This window comes from Anabrus simplex, chromosome X, assembly GCF_040414725.1.
Source record: "Anabrus simplex isolate iqAnaSimp1 chromosome X, ASM4041472v1, whole genome shotgun sequence".
Classification (NCBI taxonomy): Eukaryota; Metazoa; Arthropoda; class Insecta; order Orthoptera; family Tettigoniidae; genus Anabrus; species Anabrus simplex.
In genome coordinates this window covers 203,143,297-203,170,598 of record NC_090279.1, presented here as the reverse complement: position 1 = coordinate 203,170,598, position 27,302 = coordinate 203,143,297, and the positions used below count along the sequence as shown (strand labels likewise).

The 27,302-nt window shown below is 41.0% G+C and overlaps 1 protein-coding gene across 1 annotated transcript in view; it reads right to left on the bottom strand.

The window, feature by feature from the left end:
* The window catches only part of Rph (Rabphilin), a 180,355-nt gene that overhangs the window by 134,844 nt on the left and 18,209 nt on the right, over nt 1-27,302 (bottom strand). Inside the window, exon 2 of the mRNA XM_068230981.1 lies at nt 1,390-1,536. Within this exon, the coding sequence (XP_068087082.1) occupies nt 1,390-1,536 (147 nt within the window). The remainder of the gene's footprint in view (nt 1-1,389; nt 1,537-27,302) is intronic.

Genomic DNA, 27,302 nt, shown 5'->3' with positions numbered 1-27,302 from the left:
AATATCTCGGCGAAGCTAAACGATTAAAATGACAGGGGTCAATATGCAAACCTGCATTTCAACTACACTTGGTACACATATGACTTAGTAGTATCTGAAGTTTAAAAAAATACTGTGGGGTTAAGATACTCCTAGCACCCCTACGGGTGGAGGTGGTGAGGGGGCGACATGTAAAAAATAATCTAAAAAGGCCTATATTAGTGTTGAATCATAGTTTTCGGAGTCACTAAGGTCAATAGTGGCACTTCGCATTCCACTAAATCCAATTTCAGCCACCATCTGCATTGGGGTGGGGGGTGGGGGGATGAGAATGGATGAGAAAAGAAAATGACCGAGATTATGGGTGTAATTTATGTCAGTATATTCCAGCATAGCTCTCAACCAAACTTGGTACAAGTATGACTTAGTATATGAAACAAAATGCTGTAAGATACCCATACCACCTCTACGGTTGGGATTTAGGAGGGAGTGACATAAAAATAATCGAAAACGACCAACATTAGCGTCGAATCGATACTTTTCGGAGTCGCAGAGATGAATTCTGACACTTCGGATGACGTTTTAATCTAACTTCAGACTCCATAGCCTTCATCGGCATGCTGGTCGGAAGGGGTGAAAGAGAAAATGTCCCCCATAGTTTTTGGGTTCGCTGGGCTGATTAGTGATAGTCCCAATTATAGTTGGAATCGTGTAAGTTACGTACAATTATCACTAATTTTTATTATTTATTTGAAAGAATGAACTATTTTCCAGGCAATCTGGGCAGCTAAAAGGACAGAGTTCCATGCGAAACAAAATCTAAAATTGAAACTTGAATTTAAACACACAACAATAACTCTAAAAGTACTAAATATTTAATAAAATATCAATCAACGTCACAACAAAGAAATAAAAAAATATCTCACACACCATCAACAGGTAATACTACATACATACATGTTCGTTATAGATTGTTATGTGGTGAAGTGGTTTTGCGTGATTCCCCAATTCATCTCCAGGCAAATGCTGGGATTGTACCTAACTTAAAGCCACGGCCACTTCCTTCCCACTCCAAGCTCTTTCCTTTTCCATCGTCGCCATTAAACCTACTGTATTTCTGTCGATGCGACATAGAGAACATTGAAAAAAGAAAAGACTGTGATTCATTTCCTCATTGTCTTGTACAGTAGGAAAGGGCTAAGAGTGGGAAGGAAGTAGTGGTCGTGGTCTTAACTGAGGTACAGCCCCAGCATTTGCCTGCTGTGGAAATGGGAAACTACGGAAAGTCATCCTCAGGACTGCCGACAGTGTGGTTCGAAATCACTAACTCCCGAATGCGAGCTCACAGCTGCGCGCCCCTAACCGCACAGCCAACTCGCTCGGTGGTAAGTATCTCGAATAGCTACTCACCCCACTCGCTCCTGTTCAACCTGCTCCAGCTGCTCAGCTCTCCGGATCACCTGCAGGATGATGTCCTGTTCGCTCTGGTTCAGGGACGAGTCCTGGCGGCCGTACGAGTGAAGCTGTTGAGTCTTGACGGACCAGCCGGTCTTCAGCCTGATAACAATAAATCAACGAATTAATGAATGAATGAATAAATAACCTTTCCTAACATCCCTTACATCAGCTAGCCACAAAGGAGCCGGGAATTGGTCAGAGGAGCGCAGGAAAGAATTCAGCGAGAAAATGAAGGAATACTGGGCCAACAGGAAGGCTCAAGAGTCTGCTAAGAACACAATCCAGTAGCCTACGCCAAAAGGGGCAGACGACGACAAAAACACAGCTAGAACACAAGCACTGTGGTCCATAGATGGCTTAAACGCAAAGAATAAATAATAATAATAATAATAATAATAATAATAATAATAATAATAATAATAATAATAATAATAATAATAATAATCATGATCATCATCATCAACATCAATGGCCACCAGAACAGGTTTAAGAACTTCTGTAGAAAAAAAACCAAATTTATGGCAAATATAAAAACATGCTCGAGAATTTCTAATAACAGAAATTGGTCGAATAAATAAGAAGGTAAAGAAATTCAGATATTTGAGAGAAACAATTCAAGAAAATGTTTTGGAAAATTCCGCTGTAGAAGGAAAGATACACAAAGGTTGAAAGATCATACGGTATAACTAGGAATCTGCAACAAAATGTGTTTTTCTAAAAACCTCAAAATACAACACTACAGCACAGTAGTCAAATTGGAATGCCTATACGCGAGTGAATGTCTAGTACTGAATTACAAGCTGAATAAATTAGAAGTACTGGAAAGAAAAACTATACGGAAAATACTCGGTCCGCTAAGAAGTACAGAACTCTGGAAGTCAAGAACTAACGATGAAATATACCGGAACATAGGAAACTTAACAGATACAACGCGGAAGAGGCGACTGATATTTTTGGACATTTATACAGAATGAATGGCAACAGGTTAACCAAACAGATTTTCAAATACTTTTGGAACAAGAAGTCAACAACAACCTGGAATCATGAAGTCAAGGAAGATTTGGAAAGAAAGAACATAAGCGAAGAAGATGCAGCACAGGGAGCGAGATAGGTTTTTAGAAAGAAAGTGTTAATGTTAAAAACTGAAGGATTGCAAGTTCGTGAGGGAAGGAAAAATGGCTCAAACTGGTCCGAGGAGTGGAAAAGGAGGCATAGTGACCAGATGAAGAACCAACAACAAAGGATGAAGCATTCAAATTGTTTCGTGGTCCCTATAACACCCTAACGGAGAAAGAAGGAAAATAATAACAATAATACTACTAATAATAAATAAACCCCAACTTCAGATTGAAACGGCTAAGGCAGGTCTCCTGATTTCATTTGACAAAACGCAGTTCATAACAAACATGAAGACAGCTCCCAGCAATCTATAGGTCAATCAGGGCAAAACAGAAAGGGCAGAGGAGTTCAAATGCCTAGGCGAGTGGATAGACCCTAATATGTCAGAAAAAAATAGGCATTCAGATCAAGAATCAGCAAGATGGAAATGACCTGCCACATCATCATAGATATCTATAACAAACGGACAACAGCTTTTAAATCCAAGCTTAGACATTACCGTAGAGTAATTCGACTTGAAGCTCTATATGCAGCAGAACGCCTCTGAAGATCTGGCAAAACAACTAGAAGACAAATAAAGGAAGTAAAAGAAAAGGGAGAATTTAGGAGCAGACACAATCATGAACTGTATCTGCTTATGGAGAAAATAACAGACACTCTGAAGGATTTCTTCCTATGGTCACTTAACATGAATGAGACCAGATAGATTGTCTACTCGAATCTTTGCCTAGTTTCTGAATATGAAAACTAAAGGGGTCTGGTTCACCGAGCTGGAAAAGGATTTACAAGAATTGGGATCTTACGTGAGGACATCTTGCAACGTAACCCTTAAAGAAGAAACTTCAAAGTCTTCAGAATTTTGGGATAAAACCTAAAATGAAGACAGGCAAGACGTGAACCGAAGAAGGATGCGGGAGTATTGGGCGAAACGAAGTAATAATAATAATAATAATAATAATAATAATAATAATAATAATAATAATAATAATAATAATCTTCTTCTTCTTCTTTTCCTACCGCTTTTCCCACACCTGTGGGGTCGCGGGTGCGATCTGTGTCGCACATGTGGATTTGGCCCTGTTTTACGGCCGGATGCCCTTCCTGACGCCAACCCTATATGGAGGGATGTAATCACTGTTGCGTGTTTCTGTGGTGGTTGGTAGTGTAGCGTGTTGTCTGAATATGAAGAGGAGAGTGTTGGGACGGACACAAACACCCAGTCCCCGAGCCAGAAGAATTAATCAGAAGCGATTAAAATCCCCGACCCGGCCGGGAATCGAACCCGGGACCCTCTGTACCGAAGGTCAGTACGCTGACCATTCAGCCAACGAGTCGGACAATAATAATAATAATAATAATAATAATAATAATAATAATAATAATAATAATAATAATAATAATAATAATAATAACATTGACTCGGACCATCATCTAACAAGAATCAAAGTGAAATTTACCCCAAAACGCTTCTACCAGAAATCCAAGGCAAACAAAAAATTGGACACAGCACAAATAAAAACATCAAATCTCCGGGAAACATGGGAAAAAATCCCAGCCAAAACTTGGAACGAATTCCACGACAAAATCATGAAGAGTGCATCAGAGAAAATTCCACTACAGAAAAAGAGCAGACACCCGTTTTGGAACACCGAATGTGACCAAGCCATATTGAATAGAAAAAACGCATACCAAAAGTTCATCAGCAACCGTACACCTGAAAACGAAGAAAAATTCCGCGAAGTCCGCAGACAGACCTCTAAACTCATCAGACAAACCAAGAGGAAATACCTGGAGGACCAACTGAAGTCGGCCGAACAGGACTTCCGCAACTACAACACCAGAGATTTTTACAGCGTCTTCCGCAACAGATTAAATGGGTACACGCCGAAGAACCTCTGCTTCAGAAAACAATACGGAAAATTGGCACTCACAGATGACGAAAACACCAAGGAATTTGCGAGATACTTGGAGTCTACTCAACTGCCCAGAACCAACGGAGAGGTTTCCACTTAAACCCCACCCGAACCCAAACCCATACTCATCCCCACCTACACAAGAGGAAATACACCGACACATACAACGACTGAAAAACAACAAGGCATCCGGAGACGACGGCATCATAGCAGAGCTTCTTAAACATCTAGGAAAGAATTATCTCCAATAACTCACATAAATCATACAAGAAATTTGGACAACGGAAAAACTACCAGAAAATTGGACAAACGCCCTCCTCGTTCCACTTCACAAAAAAGGTGACCGAACAGATGTGAACAATTACAGGGGAATTTCCCTGGTGCAAGTCACATACAAAATCCTCTCTGCAGTCCTCCTCCAAAGAACACAGGAACAACTAGAACCACTCATAGGCGAATACCAAGCGGGCTTCAGGCCCCACAGATCCTGTGCAGAACAGATACTCAACCTGTAAACCATCTTGAAACTACGACACACAAGAAAACAACCCACAATCTGCACCTTCGTGGACTTCCAGAAAGCATACGACTCCATTGACCGGCAGTCTCTCTTCCAAACACTGAGTGAGTACGGACTGGACAACAAGACTCAAAAAATCATCAGACTAACTCTCACCAACACAACCTCCCAAGTAAAATTCATGGGAAATATATCTGAAAAATTTCAGATAAAAACCGGTGTCCGACAAGGAGATGGACTCTCCCCACTACTCTTTAACATAGCCCTGGACAAAATCATGAGAGAATGGGAACAAGCTCTAAAAGCTCAAGGAAATTGGCAACCATTAAGTATGACAAGAAGACATGTAAAAATCTCCTGTCTCGCTTTCGCAGATGATCTCGCGATCCTTGCAACAAACGAACAACAGGCAATCAGCCAAATCGAAACCCTCAAGAAATGCTCAGAAAAATTCGGCCTACAAATCTCCTTCTCAAAAACCAAGGTCATGTGCAACCACTGCAGCCTCCAGAATTTGAACACGAAATTTGGCACAATCGAAAAAGTAACTGAGTTCCGATATCTCGGAGAAATTATAGTACCAACAGGAAAAGAACAGAAGGCCCTCGAGGTCCGCATCCAGAAAATGAAGAGAGCCCTCGGCCGAACGCAAAACATTTACAACAAAAAATGCCTTTCAATCTTCACCAAAATTCGACATTACAACACTGTGATCAAACTTGAAATACTATACGCGAGTGAAACACTGGATCTCCACAGGAAAACAGTACTCGAAGACATCCTGAAAGAGGAACGTAAAATCATCAGAAAAATTCTCGGCCCAAAACTGACTGACGAAGGATATAGGCTGCAATCTCGTACAAAAACCGAGGAGCTCTCAAACCTTGCGGCCGACATCAGAAAAAGACGCGTGAAATTTTATGGACACATCAAACGCCTTCCAGAAAACAGACTTTCAAGAATCTTACTTGAGGCAACAGAAAACATCAAAACAAATAGGTGGACAACGGAAATCCGCCAAGACCTGGAAAAATCAGGAATCAAAGTGGCCGACATCGCTAACCGAACCTGCTACAGAACGAAAATCAACAAGTGGGAAGTAGAGTCAGAGAGAAACCACAAGAAGAAGACAGGAGCTAAGTGGACAGAAGAACGAAGAACCACGATGAGAGAAAAATTGAAGGCTGCCTGGCAAAGAAGGAAATGCACAACTTCTAGGTGAGCTTTGCGTGATCAGTTTTCTGGTCTTTTTCGCATCTAATAATAATAATAATAATAATAATAATAATAATAATAATAATAATAATAATAATAATAATAATAATAATAATAATCCAACATATATTATTATATAACCTCGTCTGCACGGTGATCGTTAATCCACAGTTTCTTCAGTACATTCATTACGATGTCAAAAACGTTGACTGACGCTTGCATCGACAACTACAACACTGCTTTCTCATCATAATACATAATAATTAATATATAATAAGAATGGGTTGAGCAGTTTAAAAAAATGCCAATGAACTGTGATGAATTTGACTTTGCGGTACAGTTTCGTAAATATCTTGTGGGAAGAAAGTTCCGTTCGTATCGCTATTTTGAACGCCTGTATGGTATGCATAGCCACTGAACAGCGCGGATGGACAAGTTGCCGTTGTACCTATTAAGCCAGGACTACTGTAAAGCAGGTTGTGGCCTTTCCAGGCTGCATATTCCTCCTGGATGGATTACAGCGCGATATATACTTATGTCCCCACCAGATATCATATTTACTTAGAGATTTATCTTTGCATTGCTCAGAATTTTTAAAAAAAGGAATGGTATTTCTGTATTGTCGTGTCCACAGTAATAAGAGGATGCACTTTAAATGTTCCGTCATCTGTCTGTCTGTCTCTCTGTCTGTATGGGTATCACGAGAACATGGCTGAAGAGAATTGAATGAAAATCAGTGTGTTAAGTCGCAGAATGAGGCAGTACAATCTAGGCTCTAAATAATTTTATTCATGCCGAATGAAATTGTAGTTTAGGGGAAAGCCTAAAACTTAATTCTCAAATAATTTTCCTCCAGAAATAGGACTTTTTTTTTGCTTCTTTGGAAACACCTTTTCTTTATTCAAGATTGTACTTTCCTTAAACATGAGTATTTCTGCCAAATGTGTGTCGGTGTCTTGTTCTTCTAAATATTGAAGCAATCCTTCTCCGTGCTGCAAAGCAGTTTTGTGTCTCGTCCGCGCAGGCGCCTCGTCTGCTTCACTTTCACTTAATCCATCGCACTGCAGGGCCTATTGTATTTTCCCTGTTGTTGGCTTGTATTAATTATTGTTTTTAGAGGTTTGTAATTTAAAAAAAATCGCGGCACTGGACAAAACGAATTTTAGTTATATAGTATTTATCAATAGGATCACTAATACTATAAAATATTTTTGTAGAACAGTGTAGTCATCAACATAGGTTGTTCTGCCATCCGGCAGGTCCAATCATGGCCGTGTCCTCCATATCTCTCGATCTTGTGCTCTTTTATCACTTCTGCATAATCTTCCTTTCTTTTTCTAATGCTGTCTAATAAATGATATCGTCTCCTTCCCCTTCCTCGTTTTCCTTATCATTCCTTCCATTGCTACTCGTAGTAAAGTATTGCCTTAGATTATACCCTATCCAATTTTTCTTCCTTTTTTGGATTAAGGTCACCATGCTCCTCACTTCTTCCACTCCCTTCAGAAATTCCTCATTTGATATTCTATGTTCCCGGCTTACTCATTCAGTTCTTCTCCAAATCCACATCTCAAATGCCTCTATTCTTCTCTGTTATTCCTTGCTTACTGTCCATGTTTCAGGGCCATATAGAGCTATACTCCAAACGTAACACTTTGCAAGTCTCTTCCTCAGATCTTTTCTCTAGCGGGACAGAAAACAGATTTTTCTTCTTGATGAAGCTTTCCTTAGCTAAGGCAATTCGAGATTTTATATCTGTTATAGAGTGAAGGTCTTCAGTCACAATACTTCCAAGAAATTTAAACTTCTTCACCTGTTCAATAATTTCTCCCCTATCTCGATTGTCGCTTTTTCACATTTACCTCCAAATATCATAAATTTAGTTTTCGTTTTTAATATTCATTCCATACTCCTCACACTTTTTGTTTAATTCTCTCAGCATTTTGCGGAGGTCCTTCACATTTTCAGCTATTACTGTCATACCATCAGCAAATATTATGTATTCAATTCTCTTACCACCATTGTTGACACCTCCTTTACCACCCAAACATTCACAAATACTGTAATTTCCTCCAAGTAAATATTAAAAAAGCAACCCTCTGTAACATCTATCTCCAGTCTGATTTCCTCTGTTAATTCTCCTCTTATTCTCACTCTTGCTGTTTGGTTGCAGTATAATTCCTTGATCAGTCTTTTCCCTCTCCATTCCACTCCATGCTTTTTAATTATCTCCAAGAGTTTATCCCACTTCACTTTGTTAAATGCCTTCTATAAGTCTACAAAGACTGTGTAGGCCTATACTTTTCTATTCTCCTCTATGTAACAGTGTAGCAATCCATTAAAAATACCCGGTTACATCGCGCTTCACTCCCGATTAAGATGCACTACTTTGAACGAATATTCTTCGGTTAACTTTTAACAAAGTTCAAAAGAAATGGAAAATGTTACTTCCTAATCACTCCCTATAGATCTGAGAAAACAGTAAACCTTAACTGAATCTAAAGGCTAGGATACAGTAGAGTATGTTGATATTCAGAACTCGCAATCAGCTTATCTTAATCTCCCCACGGGGAGTCTGCTGTGTGTACAGAGTACACAGATCAACTAATACTCTAGAAGCGAGGAGAGGTGATTTTAGGATTTCTTGGAAGAAAGTTGTCACATACAAATATAGAAATCATGGACAAGATAGTGAGAGAAGAAACCTTTCCATCACATCACTTACTGGTTTACCTGTGTAGCTCTAATGCCTGCTGTACACCATCAAAAGTTTCTTTCAGTTCAATACTTCACCAGAAAAGTTGTCGAATCTTGTCAAAGATTGTTCACCAGAAAAGATTTGGCAAGGTTTGTAGCATTTTGTTTTAACAACACGAAGGAAAGGCAAACAACAGTTGTGGTTCTCTGTGTCGGTGTGACGTGAAGACGATTGTTAAAAAAGTTTCACATCGCTTATTTTCTTAGCATTTCAATAGTGATTGTCATTGTCTAACAAAGTGGTTATTCTAGTTGTTTTTGAAATGAATTCGTCTTATGGTTGGGGTCATCCGAAAATTTGTGTAACGCTATATGTGTGACGGAAATGACGTCACATTAGTGGTTACGGTAGGCCTTGGTCACCAAAGATGGTGCGGCTGTGGATTTATATAAATAGTGTGTGTTGAAATAGAAAGTGTACCTTCAGTAGCGACACATTAGTCGTTACGGTAGGCCTTGGGCGCCAAATATGGTGCGGCTGTGGATTTATATAAATAGCGTGTGTTGAAATAGAAAGTGTACCTTCAGTAGCGACACATTAGTGGTTACTGTAGGCCTTGGTCGCCAGAGATGGTGCGGCTGTGGATTTATATAAATACAGTGTGTTGAAATAGAAAGTGTACCGTCAGTGACGACACATTAGTCGTTACGGTAGGCCTTGGTCGCCAAAGATGGTGCGGCTGCAAATTCTGCAAACAAATCGTTCGTTATCGATATTTGAGTTTCGTTTCTTGAAATACATTCTTGATCATCAGCTTTTCGCAAAAGGAAATGTTTCTTCCTATCTTAGTAAAAACCTTGGTTACCTGTTCTTTCTTTAAAACTCCAATCTATTGTGGAAAGTACACCTTTCAATGTCATTCTTATTTTTGTTAGATAAAGAATCCGTTTCCTGGATGATTTTGTAGAGGAGATCGTTTAGAATCTGTATTTAATTATGCTTCGTAGTTCTCTGCATTGAGTTATCCTGTTCCGCTTCAGATATTGCCATCGTGATGTTGTGATTTACATCGTCTACGTAACCTGCTGATCGGAGGTAGCTTTCGAAGAAACGCAATACGAAATATTTGAACTTATAACTGAGATTTTATTCTCGTTTTAAACTCAAAAGTATGTTTTAATGCTATCTATTATTAGAAATTATAATGAATCTCCTGTACGCCTTTGCTGGCGATATGAAAGTGACTGAGGTATGAGCGATGCTTATGCAACCAGTCCCTGCTATGAATGGTGTGAAAATGTTGCCAATAGGGCCGGTTGGGCCATGCATTTCAGTGGGCTTGGCAGACTGATATGTAAAAGCAACTTCTGGCTTAGCGAGGAAAGCAATGGGAAACTACCTGACTCTTCATTTCCCCCGTACGCCTACTCAGTGGTGCCTAGGCCATCTAAGACAGCTGATGGTGGAGCTGTTAAGGATCCAACCAGCCTGAAGTACTGAACATGCAGTAAATGTTTAGAGAGTGAATCATGACCTTCAAAACAAGAGTCCGTGAGAGAGGCGTAGCACATTTGTTTATTTTCTGTAGTTCAGCGCTTTGCCACTCAACTGTCAGGCTCCATCTCTGAAAAACTTTGCCATATGCTCCTTTACAGTGACGAACATACATATTAAGGTAAGAGGGCCAAACTCCGTCTCCGCATGTAATTTCGTCCCCGTAGGGATTTCCAGTTTGCAAGGTTGGTACCTAATGTTTAGCCGCGCGCACACGTGTAGCCTCATTCCGTGAGAGTTGGTTGTGAGCACCACGTTAAGTTTCCGTGTACAAGGAGGATTCGTTTTTAATACTGAGCTGAGTTAGGGCAGCATTCAAATTAAGAACCTGTTATTCCTAGAGTGAGCACTGATATGTGTATGAAATACTGGACTGCATTTCAGTCGTGTGGTCTAGTTCCTGGCGTGAGTTACTATAGCGGCCATTGTAATAAATCAGGGAATGTTCGTAATTTCGTCCCCCTTCATGTTATTTATTATTTATGTTTATAATATCATTATTTTCAGATTGGAAACCGTAAGCAGTGGATAAGGAGGCTATGGAAACGGCTATTAAGCTAGTGAGGGAAAAGATAATGGGTTACAAACATACAGGTAAAGCGTTTAACATCCCACGAGCAACGCTGAAAGACTATGTTGAAAGGAATATTAAGAAAACACTTTTCATCAATGGCCTTTAAGTAATTCATTATAGGGAAAGTGTTGTGAAAGGAGAAAAAGGAATAATATATAAAATTAATTTTACTTTCCATGAATTTGGTGGGGAACGAAATTACGAACACATATTTGGTAATTTAGTTTTGTAGTGTTTATGGTTATGTCAAATATCGACGCCGCACGTTACAACAGTTCATTGCCCGTAAGGGGAGAATATATTCAGTAATACACGGTTCAAAAAATTAGGGGAACATTTCTTGTAACGTCTGGTATGTGAACGTTAATTTGGTAGATGGGGTTCCAATGGTCGTACAGCATACCTTGAGACCTTAGCTACTCAGGGTATGTCAAATCGAAATAATACTCCATCTGTAGGCGTAGCCATGCATTAATCTGTCAGGTGACCCCTCAAAACGAAGTGAATATCGGTGCGTCCGTGTGTCGTTGTGAGGTACACAGACTACTCGGTCATCTGAGCATGACATCCCCACAGGATGACCGATATCTGACCATCTGTGCGTTGCGGCGTTGTTCAGACACTGCCAGGGAACTGCAACAAGACCTCAGGAGGGTCATTGGCGTCACGGTGTCTGACCAGGCAGTAAGGAACAGGTGAAGAGAAGTGTCCTTACGACCCAGACGTCCTGTTCGAGTGCCCCGTTTAACGCAGCAACATCGCGCAGCTCCCCTTCTGTTTGCCCGTACCCACGTCAACTGGCAACTTCGCCAATGCAGACATGTGTTGTTCACAGACGAGTCTAGATTTCCCCTGACACAACGTGATGGACGTCCACGTGTATGGAGACGCCGTGGTGAGCAGTACATGCCAAATGTTGCCCAGGAAGGCGACCGATTCGGAAAAGGTTCTGTGATGCTGTGGAGTGCCATCAGTATCGATGGCCGTACGGATCTTGTCGTCGTCCGTGGTAATCTTACCGCCGAGGGGTACATCGAGCAGATACTGCTTCAGCATGTGTTGGTTGCTGCTGCATACGGTGTTGGTTCTGAATTCGTACTCATGCACGACACTGCCAGGGGTCATGTAGCGCGCATCACCAGAGCTGTCTTGCGGGAACTGGACATTCAAGAGATGAAATGGCCAGCGTGTGTTGGGTAGGCTTGACAGAAGTGTTCGCAGGCGTACTGTTGCACCACAGACTCTCCAAGACCTCGAACAGGCTCTCATTGAAGAATGGGACCTGATACTGTAACTTGATCTCCGTCGGCTTATACGCAGCATGCCACGTAGGTGCCAAGTGATAAAATCCACCCTGGAGGACTGTTATAACTTTGTTTTTGCCCTTGTTTGGACATTTCCGTTTGTGTTCTGAAAATGAACTCGAATGCATCGATGTTCTTTTGTATACTTCAACGGTAAACAATAAAGGGTTAGCTGGTAATATACCTGGGTGAGGTATTGTTTTGTGGAGCATGGCATACGTTCAAAAGCATGTTCCCTTAATTTTTTGAACTGTGTATATATATACCAATTTCTAGTCTTGTCAATGATAATCCTGAATTTCTACAAGCCCACATCTGCTAACGGGACGAAATATAGGCTCCCTACATTATTGCATATTTTCTTCATGTTTAATACGCGTTCCCTTAGATAGCGTTTTGTCGACGTTTTACTGCATTTGTTGATAAAGCGATATTTTTATAGCAAAATTAATTCCATTAGTTTATTGGCTTTCGACTACAGCACAACATTAACGACAGAAAGTAAACATCTCTCTCCATACGCTGAATAATAGTGATGACATGAATCTTCAACAAATAATCCTATTACTACGACTTGTTTCACTTTAAGTGAGGAGGGGCACATATCATAAGATCGATATGGTCTGTTTCCGATATTGTTATTAAGACAGTCCCAACAATAGAAGTTCCGTTACTCAGCGGCTCGACGTAATTGAGACGGCCTCTCCAGGGAATGGACGGAAGACTCCGCCCGATCAACAGCGCCGATAAGAGAAAGGAAATATAGAAAGGAAAACTTTCTTGAAACACAGAACAAAGCCTGTTTTTGTTAGACGAGCCTTCCCGGTTCCGAATATTGTGCGGTGTTACGGCTGCGTTCGAGTCATGGCCTCCTGTGCCTTTGTCGGCTAGCGTGACCGCGTGAGCAACATTTACTGCTTCAAATCTACGAGAAAATGAAGCCCACGAAATACACACCAAGGAGCTAGACGAAAAAGGAACTGAAAGAACGAAAGATCATGAGAAAAATCATGGGCCGCATTAATGAGGGAGGTGAATACAGAATCAGGCATAACAGCGAGCTTTACCGACATTTAGATAGCAAAACATCAGCAATGAGAAAGAGGAGACTTACAGCGCTAGGACAACACTTGCGTGATTTCACGCTGCGTTACTGCGTGAAATCTCACGTCAAAAATACACAACTATGACGAATAGAATCGTTTGTTGTTGCTTGTTGCTTTAAGGGGTCTAACATCGCACGTCATCGGCCCACGAATAGAATCACCGCTGTCTTGATCCCACTATACTGCCTGTTCTATGCGAGGCTTTTTGCGAATAGGCTGCGACAATAATTCTCCGCTAGATGGCAGGCATAGACGCACAAAGTTCTTAATGCATTATTATGACGACAGCCTACAAAGCACTATACAGTTTAGTCATATGTTCACTGAAGCTCGTAAATTACATGAATAATATTAAATATCGGCAAAATTACTTCTATGAAGTCGTAGTTGGCTTCTTTATGTCACAATTTAAAGATTTTCCTGGACGAAGACGTGGAGTATTACGAACTCGGTTAGGATAATATCACCAACAGTTTGCCGATATTCTTTGGCCTCACACTGTAACAGAACGCATTCTGAAAGGGAAGAAGTAGCAAGTCCTCGTATTACGCTCGTAAGTTTAAAGGACTTCCGACATTAGGTCACAGCAGCTTCAATAAACTCCTGCAGATGCTTCATCAGAGCAACAAAACAAGGTTTTGGGTATCGAAGTCGGCTCCATTTATTAGTGTCGAAGCTCTAGGCAGTGAGATGTTTCTGACGCAAATCTTACACACCATCCTCTCTTCAACAACACGAACCACATACTCGCAAATTATGATTTGACTTTCCGTTTCTAGATTGAGTGGGACATTATTGTTTGTCTATATGAGGTTGTCCAAAATGTCTAAACATGATGTTTCAAAAAATATAAGGTTCCTAGAAGGATACCTTAATTTAATTTCATCGAGTGCAAATGTTAAAACATTCAAGCTCTTAAGACGTTAGGCTTTTTCAATCCTGTTTCGTGATTGTCCGTCACAATTCTTATCACAAGGAGTCCACTATCCTCCACGGTTTTAATCACCTTCTGAAATAAGGTGTAATGATCACAGATGCGAGAGTAATCTGAGGATATACAACTACTTCCTTTATTACGACCTTGCCTATATATAGCGAACAACCACTTTTCTCTTAATTCCCTTTTTTTAGGAAGACGGTATTTCATGGAATTGTATCACTTCTGGCTGCGAACCAGCTTGTCGAGGTTTGCAAAATGGTACACAACAGTTAAATATTTCGGCGGAAAAATCTGAAGTTTCATTTCTACAAAAGAAAATATATATATAACTTGCACAAGCGGAAGAAAACAAGTACACTTCAAAGTACTCACACTGACTGCAAAGATTGTGCATCTACTACTGCACTCTTACGGTGACTTGAAGAAATATTGGTACTCCTCCCTGTGTTGAACTAGTGGCATAGAGCAGGCAGTATAAGAGGATCAAGACGGCGGTGAATAGAATACTTGTGAGATCACTCACGGCCGACTTGATGCGTCGCTCTAGCTAGCCCCTTATCCAGTCAGTCGTGGATCACTCACCGAGTTGAAGCGCGCTGCCGCAGAGCGGCGCTGGTGGAGCCAATCACCAACGCTACACGGCCAGCTGTTTTAGTGCAGGCTACACTGATAAGCAAATAGCCAAATACAACTCCCAATTGTTTAGACTTGTGAATAATACTGCCAGAGAGTTGTAAATAACCTCAGTACCCACGAAGAAATATCTTTAGACTTTAATAAGAGCACACACGAGATAAAATGGAACAAAACGAAAAGCGAAAGCAATATTGTGCTCTACATACTTAAAAAAGACTCTTAAACAGAGCACATAAAACATTAAACATTCCGTCTTCTTAATCTGGCCCTGTAGGAAATTAATGCTAGCTTTGACTGAGTTAAAAGATATTTATCTCGCATTAAACTACGAGTTGCGTTCTTTAGTCACCCTTTGAGGGACACTATTGGCTTTTGGGCATCGATAAGGGAACTAGACTGGCCGTGAATTTGACTACAACTGGGCTAATCTTGAACCTTACCGCTTACTGTTGCCATCAGTGATTCAGTCACATCCTGATTCATGTTCCTTATCCTCTTGATACTGTCTTCATTCCTTTTACTACTGGGTGCCTTTTGCGATTTTACCTCAGTGAACAGGTATTTCGGTAAATTTGGAAGAACGTGAGGCATCACTCCTGGTTTTAATTTCCACCTTACACGAGGAAGTTCAACGCTTTTACCGTTTACAACGAAACAGTCCCATTTATACTAAGTTAATAAAATCTACCGGAAAATGCAAGTCACATATTCTGCTTTTGGCTGACAGTTGCTTACCTTTCCGCGGAATAACTCTCGTCCACATCGCAAACATCGCGGTATAAAAATGTGTCTACCATCAGGCTTCCTCCCGTAACCCGATTCACGAGCAGGAACAAAACAGCAGGACATGTTCTCGAAATAATAGAAAACTAGTTGATTGCACACACAAAGCACTGCACAGATATCAATACAGACTTTCGAAAAATATCAAAACAAAGAAATTCCGTACGCAGCATAATTCCATCTATCGGAGTTTTAGTGGCACCGTAAGACACAAAGAACACCACAACAAACAATGGCCAATGTAATGTTATTGTTGAACAATTTGATGAGCTTTCGATATTGGTGGCCTTCACACTTAGTTTTCTTCTGACTCTGAAATACCACTCTTATCATAGTCGGTACGCTAAAAATGTATAAGACATAAATGATCGGAAATTGTATTCTCCACAGCTAGGTATTTAAAAATTAAATTTTAGGCGCCTTCCCCTAAACTACCTTTTTATCTCAGACGAATAAAATTATTTATGTCTTACACTAGAGTTTCTTACTCCAGATTCTACATAGCGATTTTCACTTACGGGCTAAAAAATACAAATTCAGCCGGTACGGCAAAAATGTATAAAGACATACATGATCATCGTAAATTTAATTATATATAATCGATAGGACCACTAATAACAAATATTTGAGAATTAAATTTTATGTCTTCCCTAAGCTACTATTTCACTCAGCGTGAATAAAATTATTTATGGCCTAGATTGTAGTGGCCCATTCCCTGACTTTACATACCGATTTTCATTCAATTATTTTCAGCCATGTTCTCGTTATGCGCGTACATACATACATACATACAGAAATAACGGGACATTGAAAAGTGCATTTCTTTGTTACTGTGGACACGACCGATACAAAAATTGTTCCCATGACTTCACGCGCGCGCGCTGTTACCTGAGCTCACGTGTTGTTGGAGCTGGTTCATTGGGACTGCAGCGCCACACTTCGGCGGAACCACCAACGACAATGTTAAGAGAGCGGAGTGATCACACCAGGTATTCTAGTCGTCATGGCACAACGCTAATTTGGACGGGACCGACCACACTTGCGGAGTGAAGACGCTGCAGTGTTCTGCTCTTGTTTGAATATTGCGCGTGCGTTCCTTTTGTACTTTCATTCTGCAAAATGGTGTTAGACAGTGAATTCATAATTTTGGAGGTACGAAAGTACCGGCATCTTCACGATACCAAGGACTAAGTATTCGTAAACAGTGACATGAAGAGAGATGCATGGTTGTCAGTACCGGGGCGCTGTGTTGGGACAGACGTTGTGTTTCTTATGCTGATAGAATTTTTCAACAAAAAAAAAAAAAAAAAAAACACATTTCAAATGAGTTCACAAACATTCTGTAATACTATTTTAGTTTTGGGCCGATGACCTTCGATGTTAGGCCCCTTTAAACAACAAGCAAGCAACTCTTTTAGTTTACTGTGTAGGAGAAGAAATGGTCCACTTGATGACCGGTCACTTATTATAGGATGGGTCCAATATTTTCTTTGACGACGACGACGACGACGACGACGAACAACCAACGCAGCACAAAATGAAACAACGGTGTTATTTCGTCATCATCATCACCATTTTTATTTCCCCTTGTCCAGCTCCTTCTTCTTGTACCATATCCTTATTGAGTGTCGGCTGGCATCAGGGCGATCTGGTTCTTGCTTTCAGCAACTCGAAAAAGAGTGGGGGGTACTTCTCCTTCCTTCAGTTTTACCTTGTAAAATAAGCTGAAGGAGTCTGTATTTATCATTTCGAATGATATCGTCAAAGTACTTCAAGTTTCTTGTGTTCAGGCGTCGGTAGCACCACATCTCAAAAGATAGAAGTTTTTTGGTGGTGTTCTCTGTTACAGTCCAAGTATTGGCACCATAAAATAAGACAGAAAATACATAACACCGGAGTATACGGAGACGGAGACTGATCTTTAAGTCCCTGTTACAGATAAGTTTGCTCATTCTCTTGAATGCAGTCCTTGCCTGTTCAATCCGTGACCTAATTTCAACAGCATTGTTCTAGTTGTAATCAAGTACGCTGCCGAGATACTTAAAGCATTGGAGTTGCTCCAGTGATGTCCCAGTTACTGTCAAGTTAACAGGTTAAACGGCGTGTTTGCTTATGGCCATTACTTTAATATGTTTCATGTTTAAACGCAGCCCTGCTGCAGCACTGGGTTCAACAACACAGTTTAGATCTTCAGCACTTGTTGCAAGCAGAACTGTATCATCTGCATATCGCAGATCCCATTAACAACGATGCCCTCCTGTTTTCCTTCTAGTGCTTCAGGAAATACCCTTTCAAAGTAAATATTGAACAGGAGTGGAGATAGAACCCAGCCTTGCCTCACTCCTTGCTTTATTTCAAAAGCACAGGTGTTTGTCCTGTCAACCTTAACTGATGCGGTCTGCTTCCAATACAGGTTGGCAATAATTCGGATATCTTTAACATCCACGCCAATATCGTGTAGGATATGCAACAATGTTGCATGTTTCAAATGGTCGAAAGCTTTTTCACAATCAATAAAACAAGCATATATATCCACAAACATATATATCCATCTTTGTACCAAAGCCTGCATCCCCAGCGAAACCTCTCTGGTGTCAAATCCATTACAAAACCAAACTGGGTACTACCTATATAGGATTCACATTTGCTGTATTTTCTTGCACGTATTACTTTTAGGAAGGTTTTGAGAACATCGCTCATAAGGCTTATGATTGTGTAGTTTTCTTTGGAACAGGGATGAAAGTTGATGTCAACCAGTCAGAAGGGATTGATACACTGGTTTTATACCAGATTGAATAGTTCTATCAGGATGTCTAGTGATTGGTCTTCTTAAAGATTTTTAATATTTCTACAGGTATTCCATCCAGTCCAGGTGCTTTTCTGTTTTGTTTTTTAGCTCTAAAAGGCATATTCTACCTGGTGGTGAGTTATTAATGGTCTTTCATCCGTATCACAAACAGAAGGACATGGTCCCTTATCATGCAAAAGATCAGTCACAGACTTTCCAGCTGTTCAGTTTTTCTTCATGTTCGATGATGACCTTCCCTTGATAATAATAATAATAATAATAATAATAATAATAATAATAATAATAATAATAATAATAATAATAATAATAATATGGGTTTTTCTATTCTTCCAGTATTTCTTCATTTTATCTGATCTTCGTTTGCGTTCCTCTTTTGAAAACATCATTTTAGTTGTTTCTCTTTTATCAATTATTGGTAGGAATCTCATTTTAGTATTCTTCAATGTATTTACTTTGTTTGATGTATTCTTTGAATCCTCTAGTGTTACGTCTAATTCTTTCATGTCTTCTTTTATTTCTTTTATCCAGACAAGTTGTTGATTTTGTTTCCAAATCTTCTCCAAAATTCTGCGTATTAACCTGTCTTGAGGTGTTCTCAACAGATGTCCAAAGAATGATATTCTCTTCTTTCGTATGAAATCCGTTATAGGATCTATTTCCTGATATGTTGCTGCATTTTGGATGATACGCCATATCGAGTTATCGAGGTTCGACTGTAACCAAAAAGGGAACTTTATTAAACATTTTAGAAAATATTTATATAAACCTCGATCAAAAATCCAATCCCATCCATAATCTTAAGGAAATCGAAGGAAAAACGAATATCCTGGCTGACACAACAATGAAGAAAGTATTTCCTTCAGCCAACCATTAGTTGTATTAAATACGGTTGGACCCACACTCACAACTAAATTCGCCCACATTTGAAGCTATGCACATTTTAAACACATAGATTACCATTGCATTTGTTGATTGTATTTTAAGATTGAAGCTATGCACATTTTAAACATAGATTACCATTGCATTTGTTGATTGTATTTTAAGATTGAAGCTATGTACATTTTAAACATAGATTACCATTGCATTTGTTGATTGTATTTTAAGATTGAAGCTATGTACATTTTAAGCATAGATTACCATTGCATTTGTTGTTTGAATTTCATCTCAACTTTTTTAGTATCACTGTTTTTTTGTGTGTATGACTTTCATCTTTGTGTTATTTCAGCTGATGATGACCTCTAGGCTAGGTCGAAACATGTCCTATGTAGCTTTTTAGATAGACCATTTATCAAATGGCAAACGTGTATTGAACACGTGGCTTTATACAATTAAATTCTTTTAGAATTTTATCTTAGATATAAAGAGACTTCTTTGTTGTTGTTGTTCGAGTCCTCAGTCCATAGACTGGTTTGATGCAGCTCTCCATGCCACCCTATCCTGTGCTAACCTTTTCATTTCTACGTAACTGTTGCGCCCTACACCTGCTCTACTATGTTTGTCATATTCATACCTTGGTCTACCCCTACAGTTCTTACCGCCTACACTTACTTCGACTGAACAAGTCCTGGGTGTCTTAAGATGTGTCCTATCATTCTATCTCTTCTTCTCGTCAAATTTAGCCAAATCGATCTCCTCTCACCAATTCAATTCAGTATATCTTCATTCGTGATTCGATCTATCCATCTCACCTTCAGCATTCTTCTGTAACACCACATTTCAAAGTATTCTAATATCCTTCTTTCTGAGCTAGATATCGTCCATGTTTCACTTCCATACAATGCCACGCTCCAGACGAAAGTCTTCAGAAACATATTTTTTTCTAATTGCTATATCAATGTTTTAAGCGAGCAAATTTTTTTGAATGCCCTTTCTTGCTTGTGCGTGTCTGCATTTTATGTCCTCCTTACTTCTGCCATCGTTAGTTATTTTACTACCCAAGTAACAATATTCATCTACTTCCTTTAAGACTTCATTTCCTAGTCTAATATTACTTCTTACCCAAGACTTCGTCCATACCATTCAGCAACTTCTCGAGATCTTCTGCAGTCTCAGATAAAATAACAATATCATCAGCAAATCTCAAGGTTTTGATTACCTCTCCTTGGATTGTGATTCCCTTTCCAGATTCCTCTTTGATTTCCCTTACTGCCTGTTGTATCTAAACATTCAAAAGGAGGGAGGACAGTCTGCACCCTTGCCTCACTCCTTTTTGGATTGTTGCCTCTTTTTCAAAACACTAGACTTCCCAGGTGAGGCGAAATCTGTCGACTTAGAAATTTGCAATGAGTGACATACGCGAATCTCATGATTACGTTTATTCATCTGACGGTATTTATGTACTTAAAATAATAGTATATCTAATGTCTAATTTACAAATTGCTGTAGATAGCACAACACAAATAGTCATATCCACGGTAAAATGTATTAGAAGTCGACGCTGAGCATATCAGAATCATGAAAAGGATAGCAATGGCAAACAGAGCATTCCAAGATAAAACGTAACTGCTGGCCAACAAACATATAGACATTCAAATTCGGAAGGCCTTTGCAAAAACCTTTCTATGGAGCGTTCTCGTGTACGGTTGTGAAAGCTGGACATTAGGAGAGCAGCTAAAGAAAAGGCCAGAGGATCTGGAGAAGAATTCGCAGGATAAGTTGTACTGAAATGAAGAGCAGTACCGAAGTTCTTAGAGAGAAAATAAAATTTATTGATCACATTCTGTGGCAAGAAAAGTTCCTTTGTCATCATCATCATCATCTGTTTACCCTCCAGGTTCGGTTTTTCCCTCGGACTTAGCGAGGGATCCCACCTCTACCGCCTCAAGGGCAGTGTCCTGGAGCTTCAGACCCTTGGTCGGGGGATACAACTGGGGAGTATGACCAGTACCTCGCCCAGGCGGCCTCACCTGGTAAGCTGAACAGGGGCCTTGTGGAGGGATGGGAAGATTGGAAGGGATAGGCAAGGATGAGGGAAGGAAGCGGCCGTGGCCTTAAGTTAGGTACCATCCCGGCATTCGCCTGGAGGAGAAGTGGGAAACCACGGAAAACCACTTCCAGGATGGCTGAGGTGGGAATCGAACCCACCTCTACTCAGTTGACCTCCCGAGGCTGAGTGGACCCCGTTCCAGCCCTCGTACCACTTTTCAAATTTCGTGGCAGAGCCGGGAATCGAACCCGGACCTCCGGGGGTGGCAGCTAATCACGCTAACCACTACACCACAGAGGCGGCTCAAGTTCCTTTGTAACATCAATAAAGGAAGAGTTGCCGGAAAAAGAGGAGGAGGACGATCCAGAGTGTCTGCTTCTGAGGATGAACTGCAAGACCTAGGCCGAGTTGAAAAGACTGGCTCAAGGTAGACATCTATGGTTGCGGTGACAAGGCATAGCCTTTAGAATATGATGATGACGATAATGATCACGTGGTACATATTCTACTTCTGACAGTGGCCCCGATAGAGCTCCGTTAAGAGAGGAAGGTAGCCGAGCCGTACTTCTCTTAACAATAACCATCACCACCGCCAATTATTGCATGCAACACTCCTTTACTTCAACTTAATTTCAGGCCTTCGATTTAATAAACAGGGAAACACTGAACCGAAAACTCAGTCTGTTGATTGGCGAAGCACACCGAATAACGAAAATACTTTCAGACATCTTAAAATACAATTTCATCCAAACATCTGATGATATCATCTTATCCAAGAGTTTAATTCAAACTAATAGTGTTCTACAAGGAGATCCGATTAGCCCATTACTGTTCAATGTCATGACAGCAGACATGTCCGGCTCCGTGGCTAAATGGTTAGCGTGCTGCCCTTTGGTCACAGGGGTCTCGGGTTCGATTCCCGGCAGGGTCGGGAGTTTTAACCATCATTGGTTAATTTCGCTGGCACAGGGGCTGGTTGTATGTGTCGTCTTCATCATCATTTCATCCTCATCACGACGCGCAGATCGCCTACGGGGGTCAAATTAAAAGACTGCAGCTGGCGAGCCGAACATGTCCTCGGACACTCCCGGCACTAAAAGCCATACGCCATTTCATTTACAGCAGACATTACAAATATAACTAAGGACAGTTCAGCAATACTTCTGCTCTATGCAGATGATATGATAATAGGCTCAGCAGACAGAGAAAAGCTCCAGAAGGTACCAAACAGACTCACTTCATGGGCCTAGGAAATTATTTACAAATAAATCATGACAAAACAAAACAACTGGCTTTCAGAAGGGGTAGTAAACTCTCTCCAAAATATACACTGACCTTCAAAATAAACCTCTAGAAGTAGTACCAAAATTCAAATATCTCGGAGTTACTCTTAAAAACAAGATTGGCATCAACAAAGCCTCCGTGGCTCAGGCGGCAGTGCGCTGGCCTCTCACGGCTGGGTTCCGTGGTTCAAATCCCGGTCACTCCATGTGAGATTTATGCTGGACAAAGCGGAGGCGTGACAGGTTTTTCTCCGGGTACCCCGTTTTTTTTCTGCCATCATTCATTCCCGCATCACTCTCCAATGTCGTTTCATCTGTCATTCATTAATCATTGCCCCAGAGGAGTGCGACAGGCTTCAGCAACCGGCACAATTCCCATCCTCGCCGCTAGATGAGGGCTTCATTAATTCCACTCCTGACCGGTCGAATGACTGGAAACAGGCTGTGGATTTTCATTTTTTCATCAAAGAAAGAACAACATCAGAAATAAAAGCAATTTACAACATTTAAAACCCAAAAACTTTCAAGAAAAACAACAATGACACCAATAGCAACATAGAATCCATATAATCCGCGATAAACTTAAAATTAACGACCTAATAAGACTGGAGAGAGCTAAAGCTCGTTATATGAAACGAATCCTGGGTACTGGGAAGACAGCACCGTCAAGACTGACCTATGTCTTACTAAAAGAAACATTCTTCATAGAAGACTTCAGAATGCAGATACCCAAACACTGAGGCTTACGAGAACACATTCCAAATTCTCATAGAAAAAGGGCATCTATATCTGAAACGACTTTTATTCAACAAATGACGGATGACTGGAAACAAGCAAATTACGAGCTTCGACACGTAATAACGTGATACGCAACACAGGGTGTTCATCACAAGTTCCGCCAAAATAAGAGATTTCATCACCCGAATGAAAATTGTGTATGTGAATTGTGCAATGAACATCGTGAAAGATATCATGCAAATATCTGCTTTTTACGTCCCACTAACTACTTGTAACGGTTTTCAAAGACGCCGAGGTGCCGGAATTTCGTCCCGCAGTTCTTTTACGTGCCAGTAAATCTACCGACACGCGGCTGAAGTATTTGAGCACCTCCAAATAACGAACCAGGATCTAAGCTACCGAGTGGGGTCAGAAGGTCAGTGTATCAACCGTCTGAGCCACACAGCCCGGCAAAGGACAGATGTCAATAACAAAACTAGGACTAGAGGAATGTAATACAGTTTTTGTATTTTTCACATTGTATGCATTTTCGTTAATAAAATCATGGTCATTTAAGAGAGGCTTTTATATTCCGGCAGCGAAAAGGGTTTTATACCTTGCCCTGAACCATTCGTTACTTACAGGTCAAACATCCAGCATTAACAATGTGAATATTACTGGGAATTACCTCCAGAGGATCACAGCTTAATGCTAGTCGAGATGTGATGCTCGTAGCATCAGCTATTTCTCATCTACAAAACGTAAAAGTTGTGGGAGCTTTAATATACTGTAAAAACCCCTGGTCAATAGGTGAACTGCTTTAAGTTACCTCGTGAGACAACAATGGTGCGGCACCACATTCTCTATGCGGTCCGTCCTTAATGTTATAAGTGGCGGCTCCAACAACATCCCAGTTTGAAGGGGGTATGCGAAGTAGCTCCTTTGGGAAGAGTTTTCGTATTACTGGCCATCCGCATGGGCGTTTGCAAGACTATCTAGTCTAGGGTTAATTCTCTCTTGACCGCGCGCCAAAATCGTTTGTTCATTTGCTACCTACTGGTAGCCTTTCCAATTTCTACCTTGAAAGTCTTGCAGGCGGCCATGGACCGGGGGTGACGGTGGCGCTTGAGCGGCAGTGGGCTAGCGCCGGGGATGTCTTGGTACGACCGCGACAGGGTAACCAGTGCCGAAAGGAGATATGGGATTGCCTGGTGGGTTTAGGGAGGTTTCTCATAACTTCTCCTTTACGGAGGGGTGGAAGTAGCTGGCAGAAGACTAGCCTTTGCACCTCAAGTTATTCTGTACTCTTGTATTGAGCTATGTCCCTGCGTTAGTACTTGCTTGTCGGTCATTCGTCAAACAGGTAGGTCACCACGGGCTGTGAGGCGGGGTGGAGCCTCACGGCACCCCAACACAAAACAAGCACACATACTAACACAGCTCTATTCTCCTGATCTCTCCGAGAACGAGGCAACCTAGTAAAGCTGGGCTGAGTGATGACCATCCTCCCTGCAGCCACGACGAGATCTCCAGTGCTTTCGATCTCTTCGGACCGTTGATGAAGAATAATCAGGTTGGTGAACGATTCGACGACGACGATATGCGGCTTCAGAGACGGGACCCAGATGTCTTCCTTGCCTTGGTATACCGTTGGAAGAAGGGCTTGTATGAAAACGGTGAGCATGTTTAATAGTATTGTATGTCAGTGTATTCTTGTATCTCTTTTTTTGCTAGTTGTTTTACGTCGCACCGACACAGATAGGTCTTACGGCGACGATGGGACAGGAAAGGGCTAGGAGTAGGAAGGAAGCGGCCGTGGCCTTAATTAAGGTACAGGCCCGGCATTTGCCTGGTGTGAAAATTGGGAAACCACGGAAAACCATTTTCAGGGCTGCCGACAATGGGGTTCGAACCTACTATCTCCCGAATACTGGATACTGGCCGCACTTAAGCGACTGCAGCTATCGAGCTCGGTATTCTTATATCTATCTTTGAAATAAAGTTTCTTGTTACAAGATCTTGTTACCTTATTTTATGAAGCTACCTTATACGTATGACAGATGGTGCTCATCATCATTGAAAAATCTGTCTTACGAAGGCTGCACTAGTCTCAGCAATAAGCCATACACGATACACCCTGGGGTGTACAAAATTCCCTGTACTTGCGTCAAGGTATGCATTGGCCAAACATGCCGGTTCTATTGGTATTCGTATCAAGGAACACCAACGTAATATCAATCGCAACCAGTAGTGGTTAATTTCTTTATGGAGCAATTTTGAGCAGGCTATTGTTCCGGCGCCCGTCAAACCTATGGCTGCGGCGACAAGGCTTAGCCTTAGAAGATGATGATGATGATGATGATAAGGAGGAGGTGGAGCGAACTTAGTAATTTTTTATTTTACCTGGCAAGATTAAAGCCTTCAGGTCTTCTCTTCCATCTAACCAGGCACTGACATATACGTGTATTACACGGGATCACAATACAATAATTATATTAAATACAAATTAAATTAAATTGAAATAATAATAATAATAATAATAATAATAATAATAATAATAATAATAATAATAATAATCGTATGGCCTCAGCTACCCTGTGCAGACATTTCAATTTGCCGCCATCTGGCTGTCTGCTCGTCAATTTCGATGTCCCGTTTTACTCTAGGCCCACTAGATGGCAGACCGAGTAAACCGAAACTCTCTTGGGCGTCTTTGGCTGAGATTTAATGAATTTTGTCGGGTAAACACCAAACGTGTCACCAGAGATCTTTTACATGCCGACATGGAATGTCGAATGGACTTTTATTAAATTGAAATAAATTAAATGTAATAAAAGGAAAATTCTTAAAACTAATACCCTACATGTAGAAAATAAGGTAGTGCATAAAATGTAATAACATTTGAAAAATAAAACTTTTAAAAACTTTTAAACGCAGTGAGAGTTAATATGAACAAATTTAATAAAATTAGTGTCAAGAATACTTGCCGCGGATTCGCTGTTTGTGTAAAATGCTGACTGAGACGCGCGCCTCTTACAAATTAATATTTCATGGGTTCTCTTCCCTCGTTGCTTGATTCCAAGGACTAGTTTCAGAAAGATCCAAAACAATGAAGAGAACAAGCACTCATGTTCTCCCGAGGTCGGAACAGCGGAGCTTTCGACCAGGGGCGCCGACTGCGAGAGTGGTACGGTGTTCAGAAATCCCCCAAAGTTTTTGTGGCGGTATCCAGCACCCGTCACAAGCAAGCAGAAGATATATATAAAAAGAGAAATAACAGAAGAAAAGAAAGAAAACAGCGGGAATTTTTTGTCATGGTTTTTAACCCTAGGAATATCAAGGTATTTCTTCTTTCTTACTTTCATAATCCGCTTACCCTCCAGGGTTGGTTTTTCCCTCGGACTCAGCGAGGGATTCCACCTCTACTGCCTCCAGGGCAGTGTCCTGGAGCGTGAGACTTTGGGTCGCGGGGATACAACTGGGGAGGAGGACCAGTATCTCGCCCAGAGGCGGGGCTCACCTGCTATGCTGAACAGGGGTCTTGCGGGGGGATGGAGAGATTAGAAAGGATAGGCAAGGAAGAGGGAAGGAAGCGGTCGTGGCCTTAAGTCAGATACTATCCCGATATTTGCCTGGAGGAGAAGTGGGAAACCACTGAAAACCACTTCGAGGATGGCTGAGGTGGGAATCAATCCCCTCTCTACTCAGTTAACCTCTCGAGCCTCCGGGTGGTGGCAGCTAATCACACTAACCACTACACCACAGAGG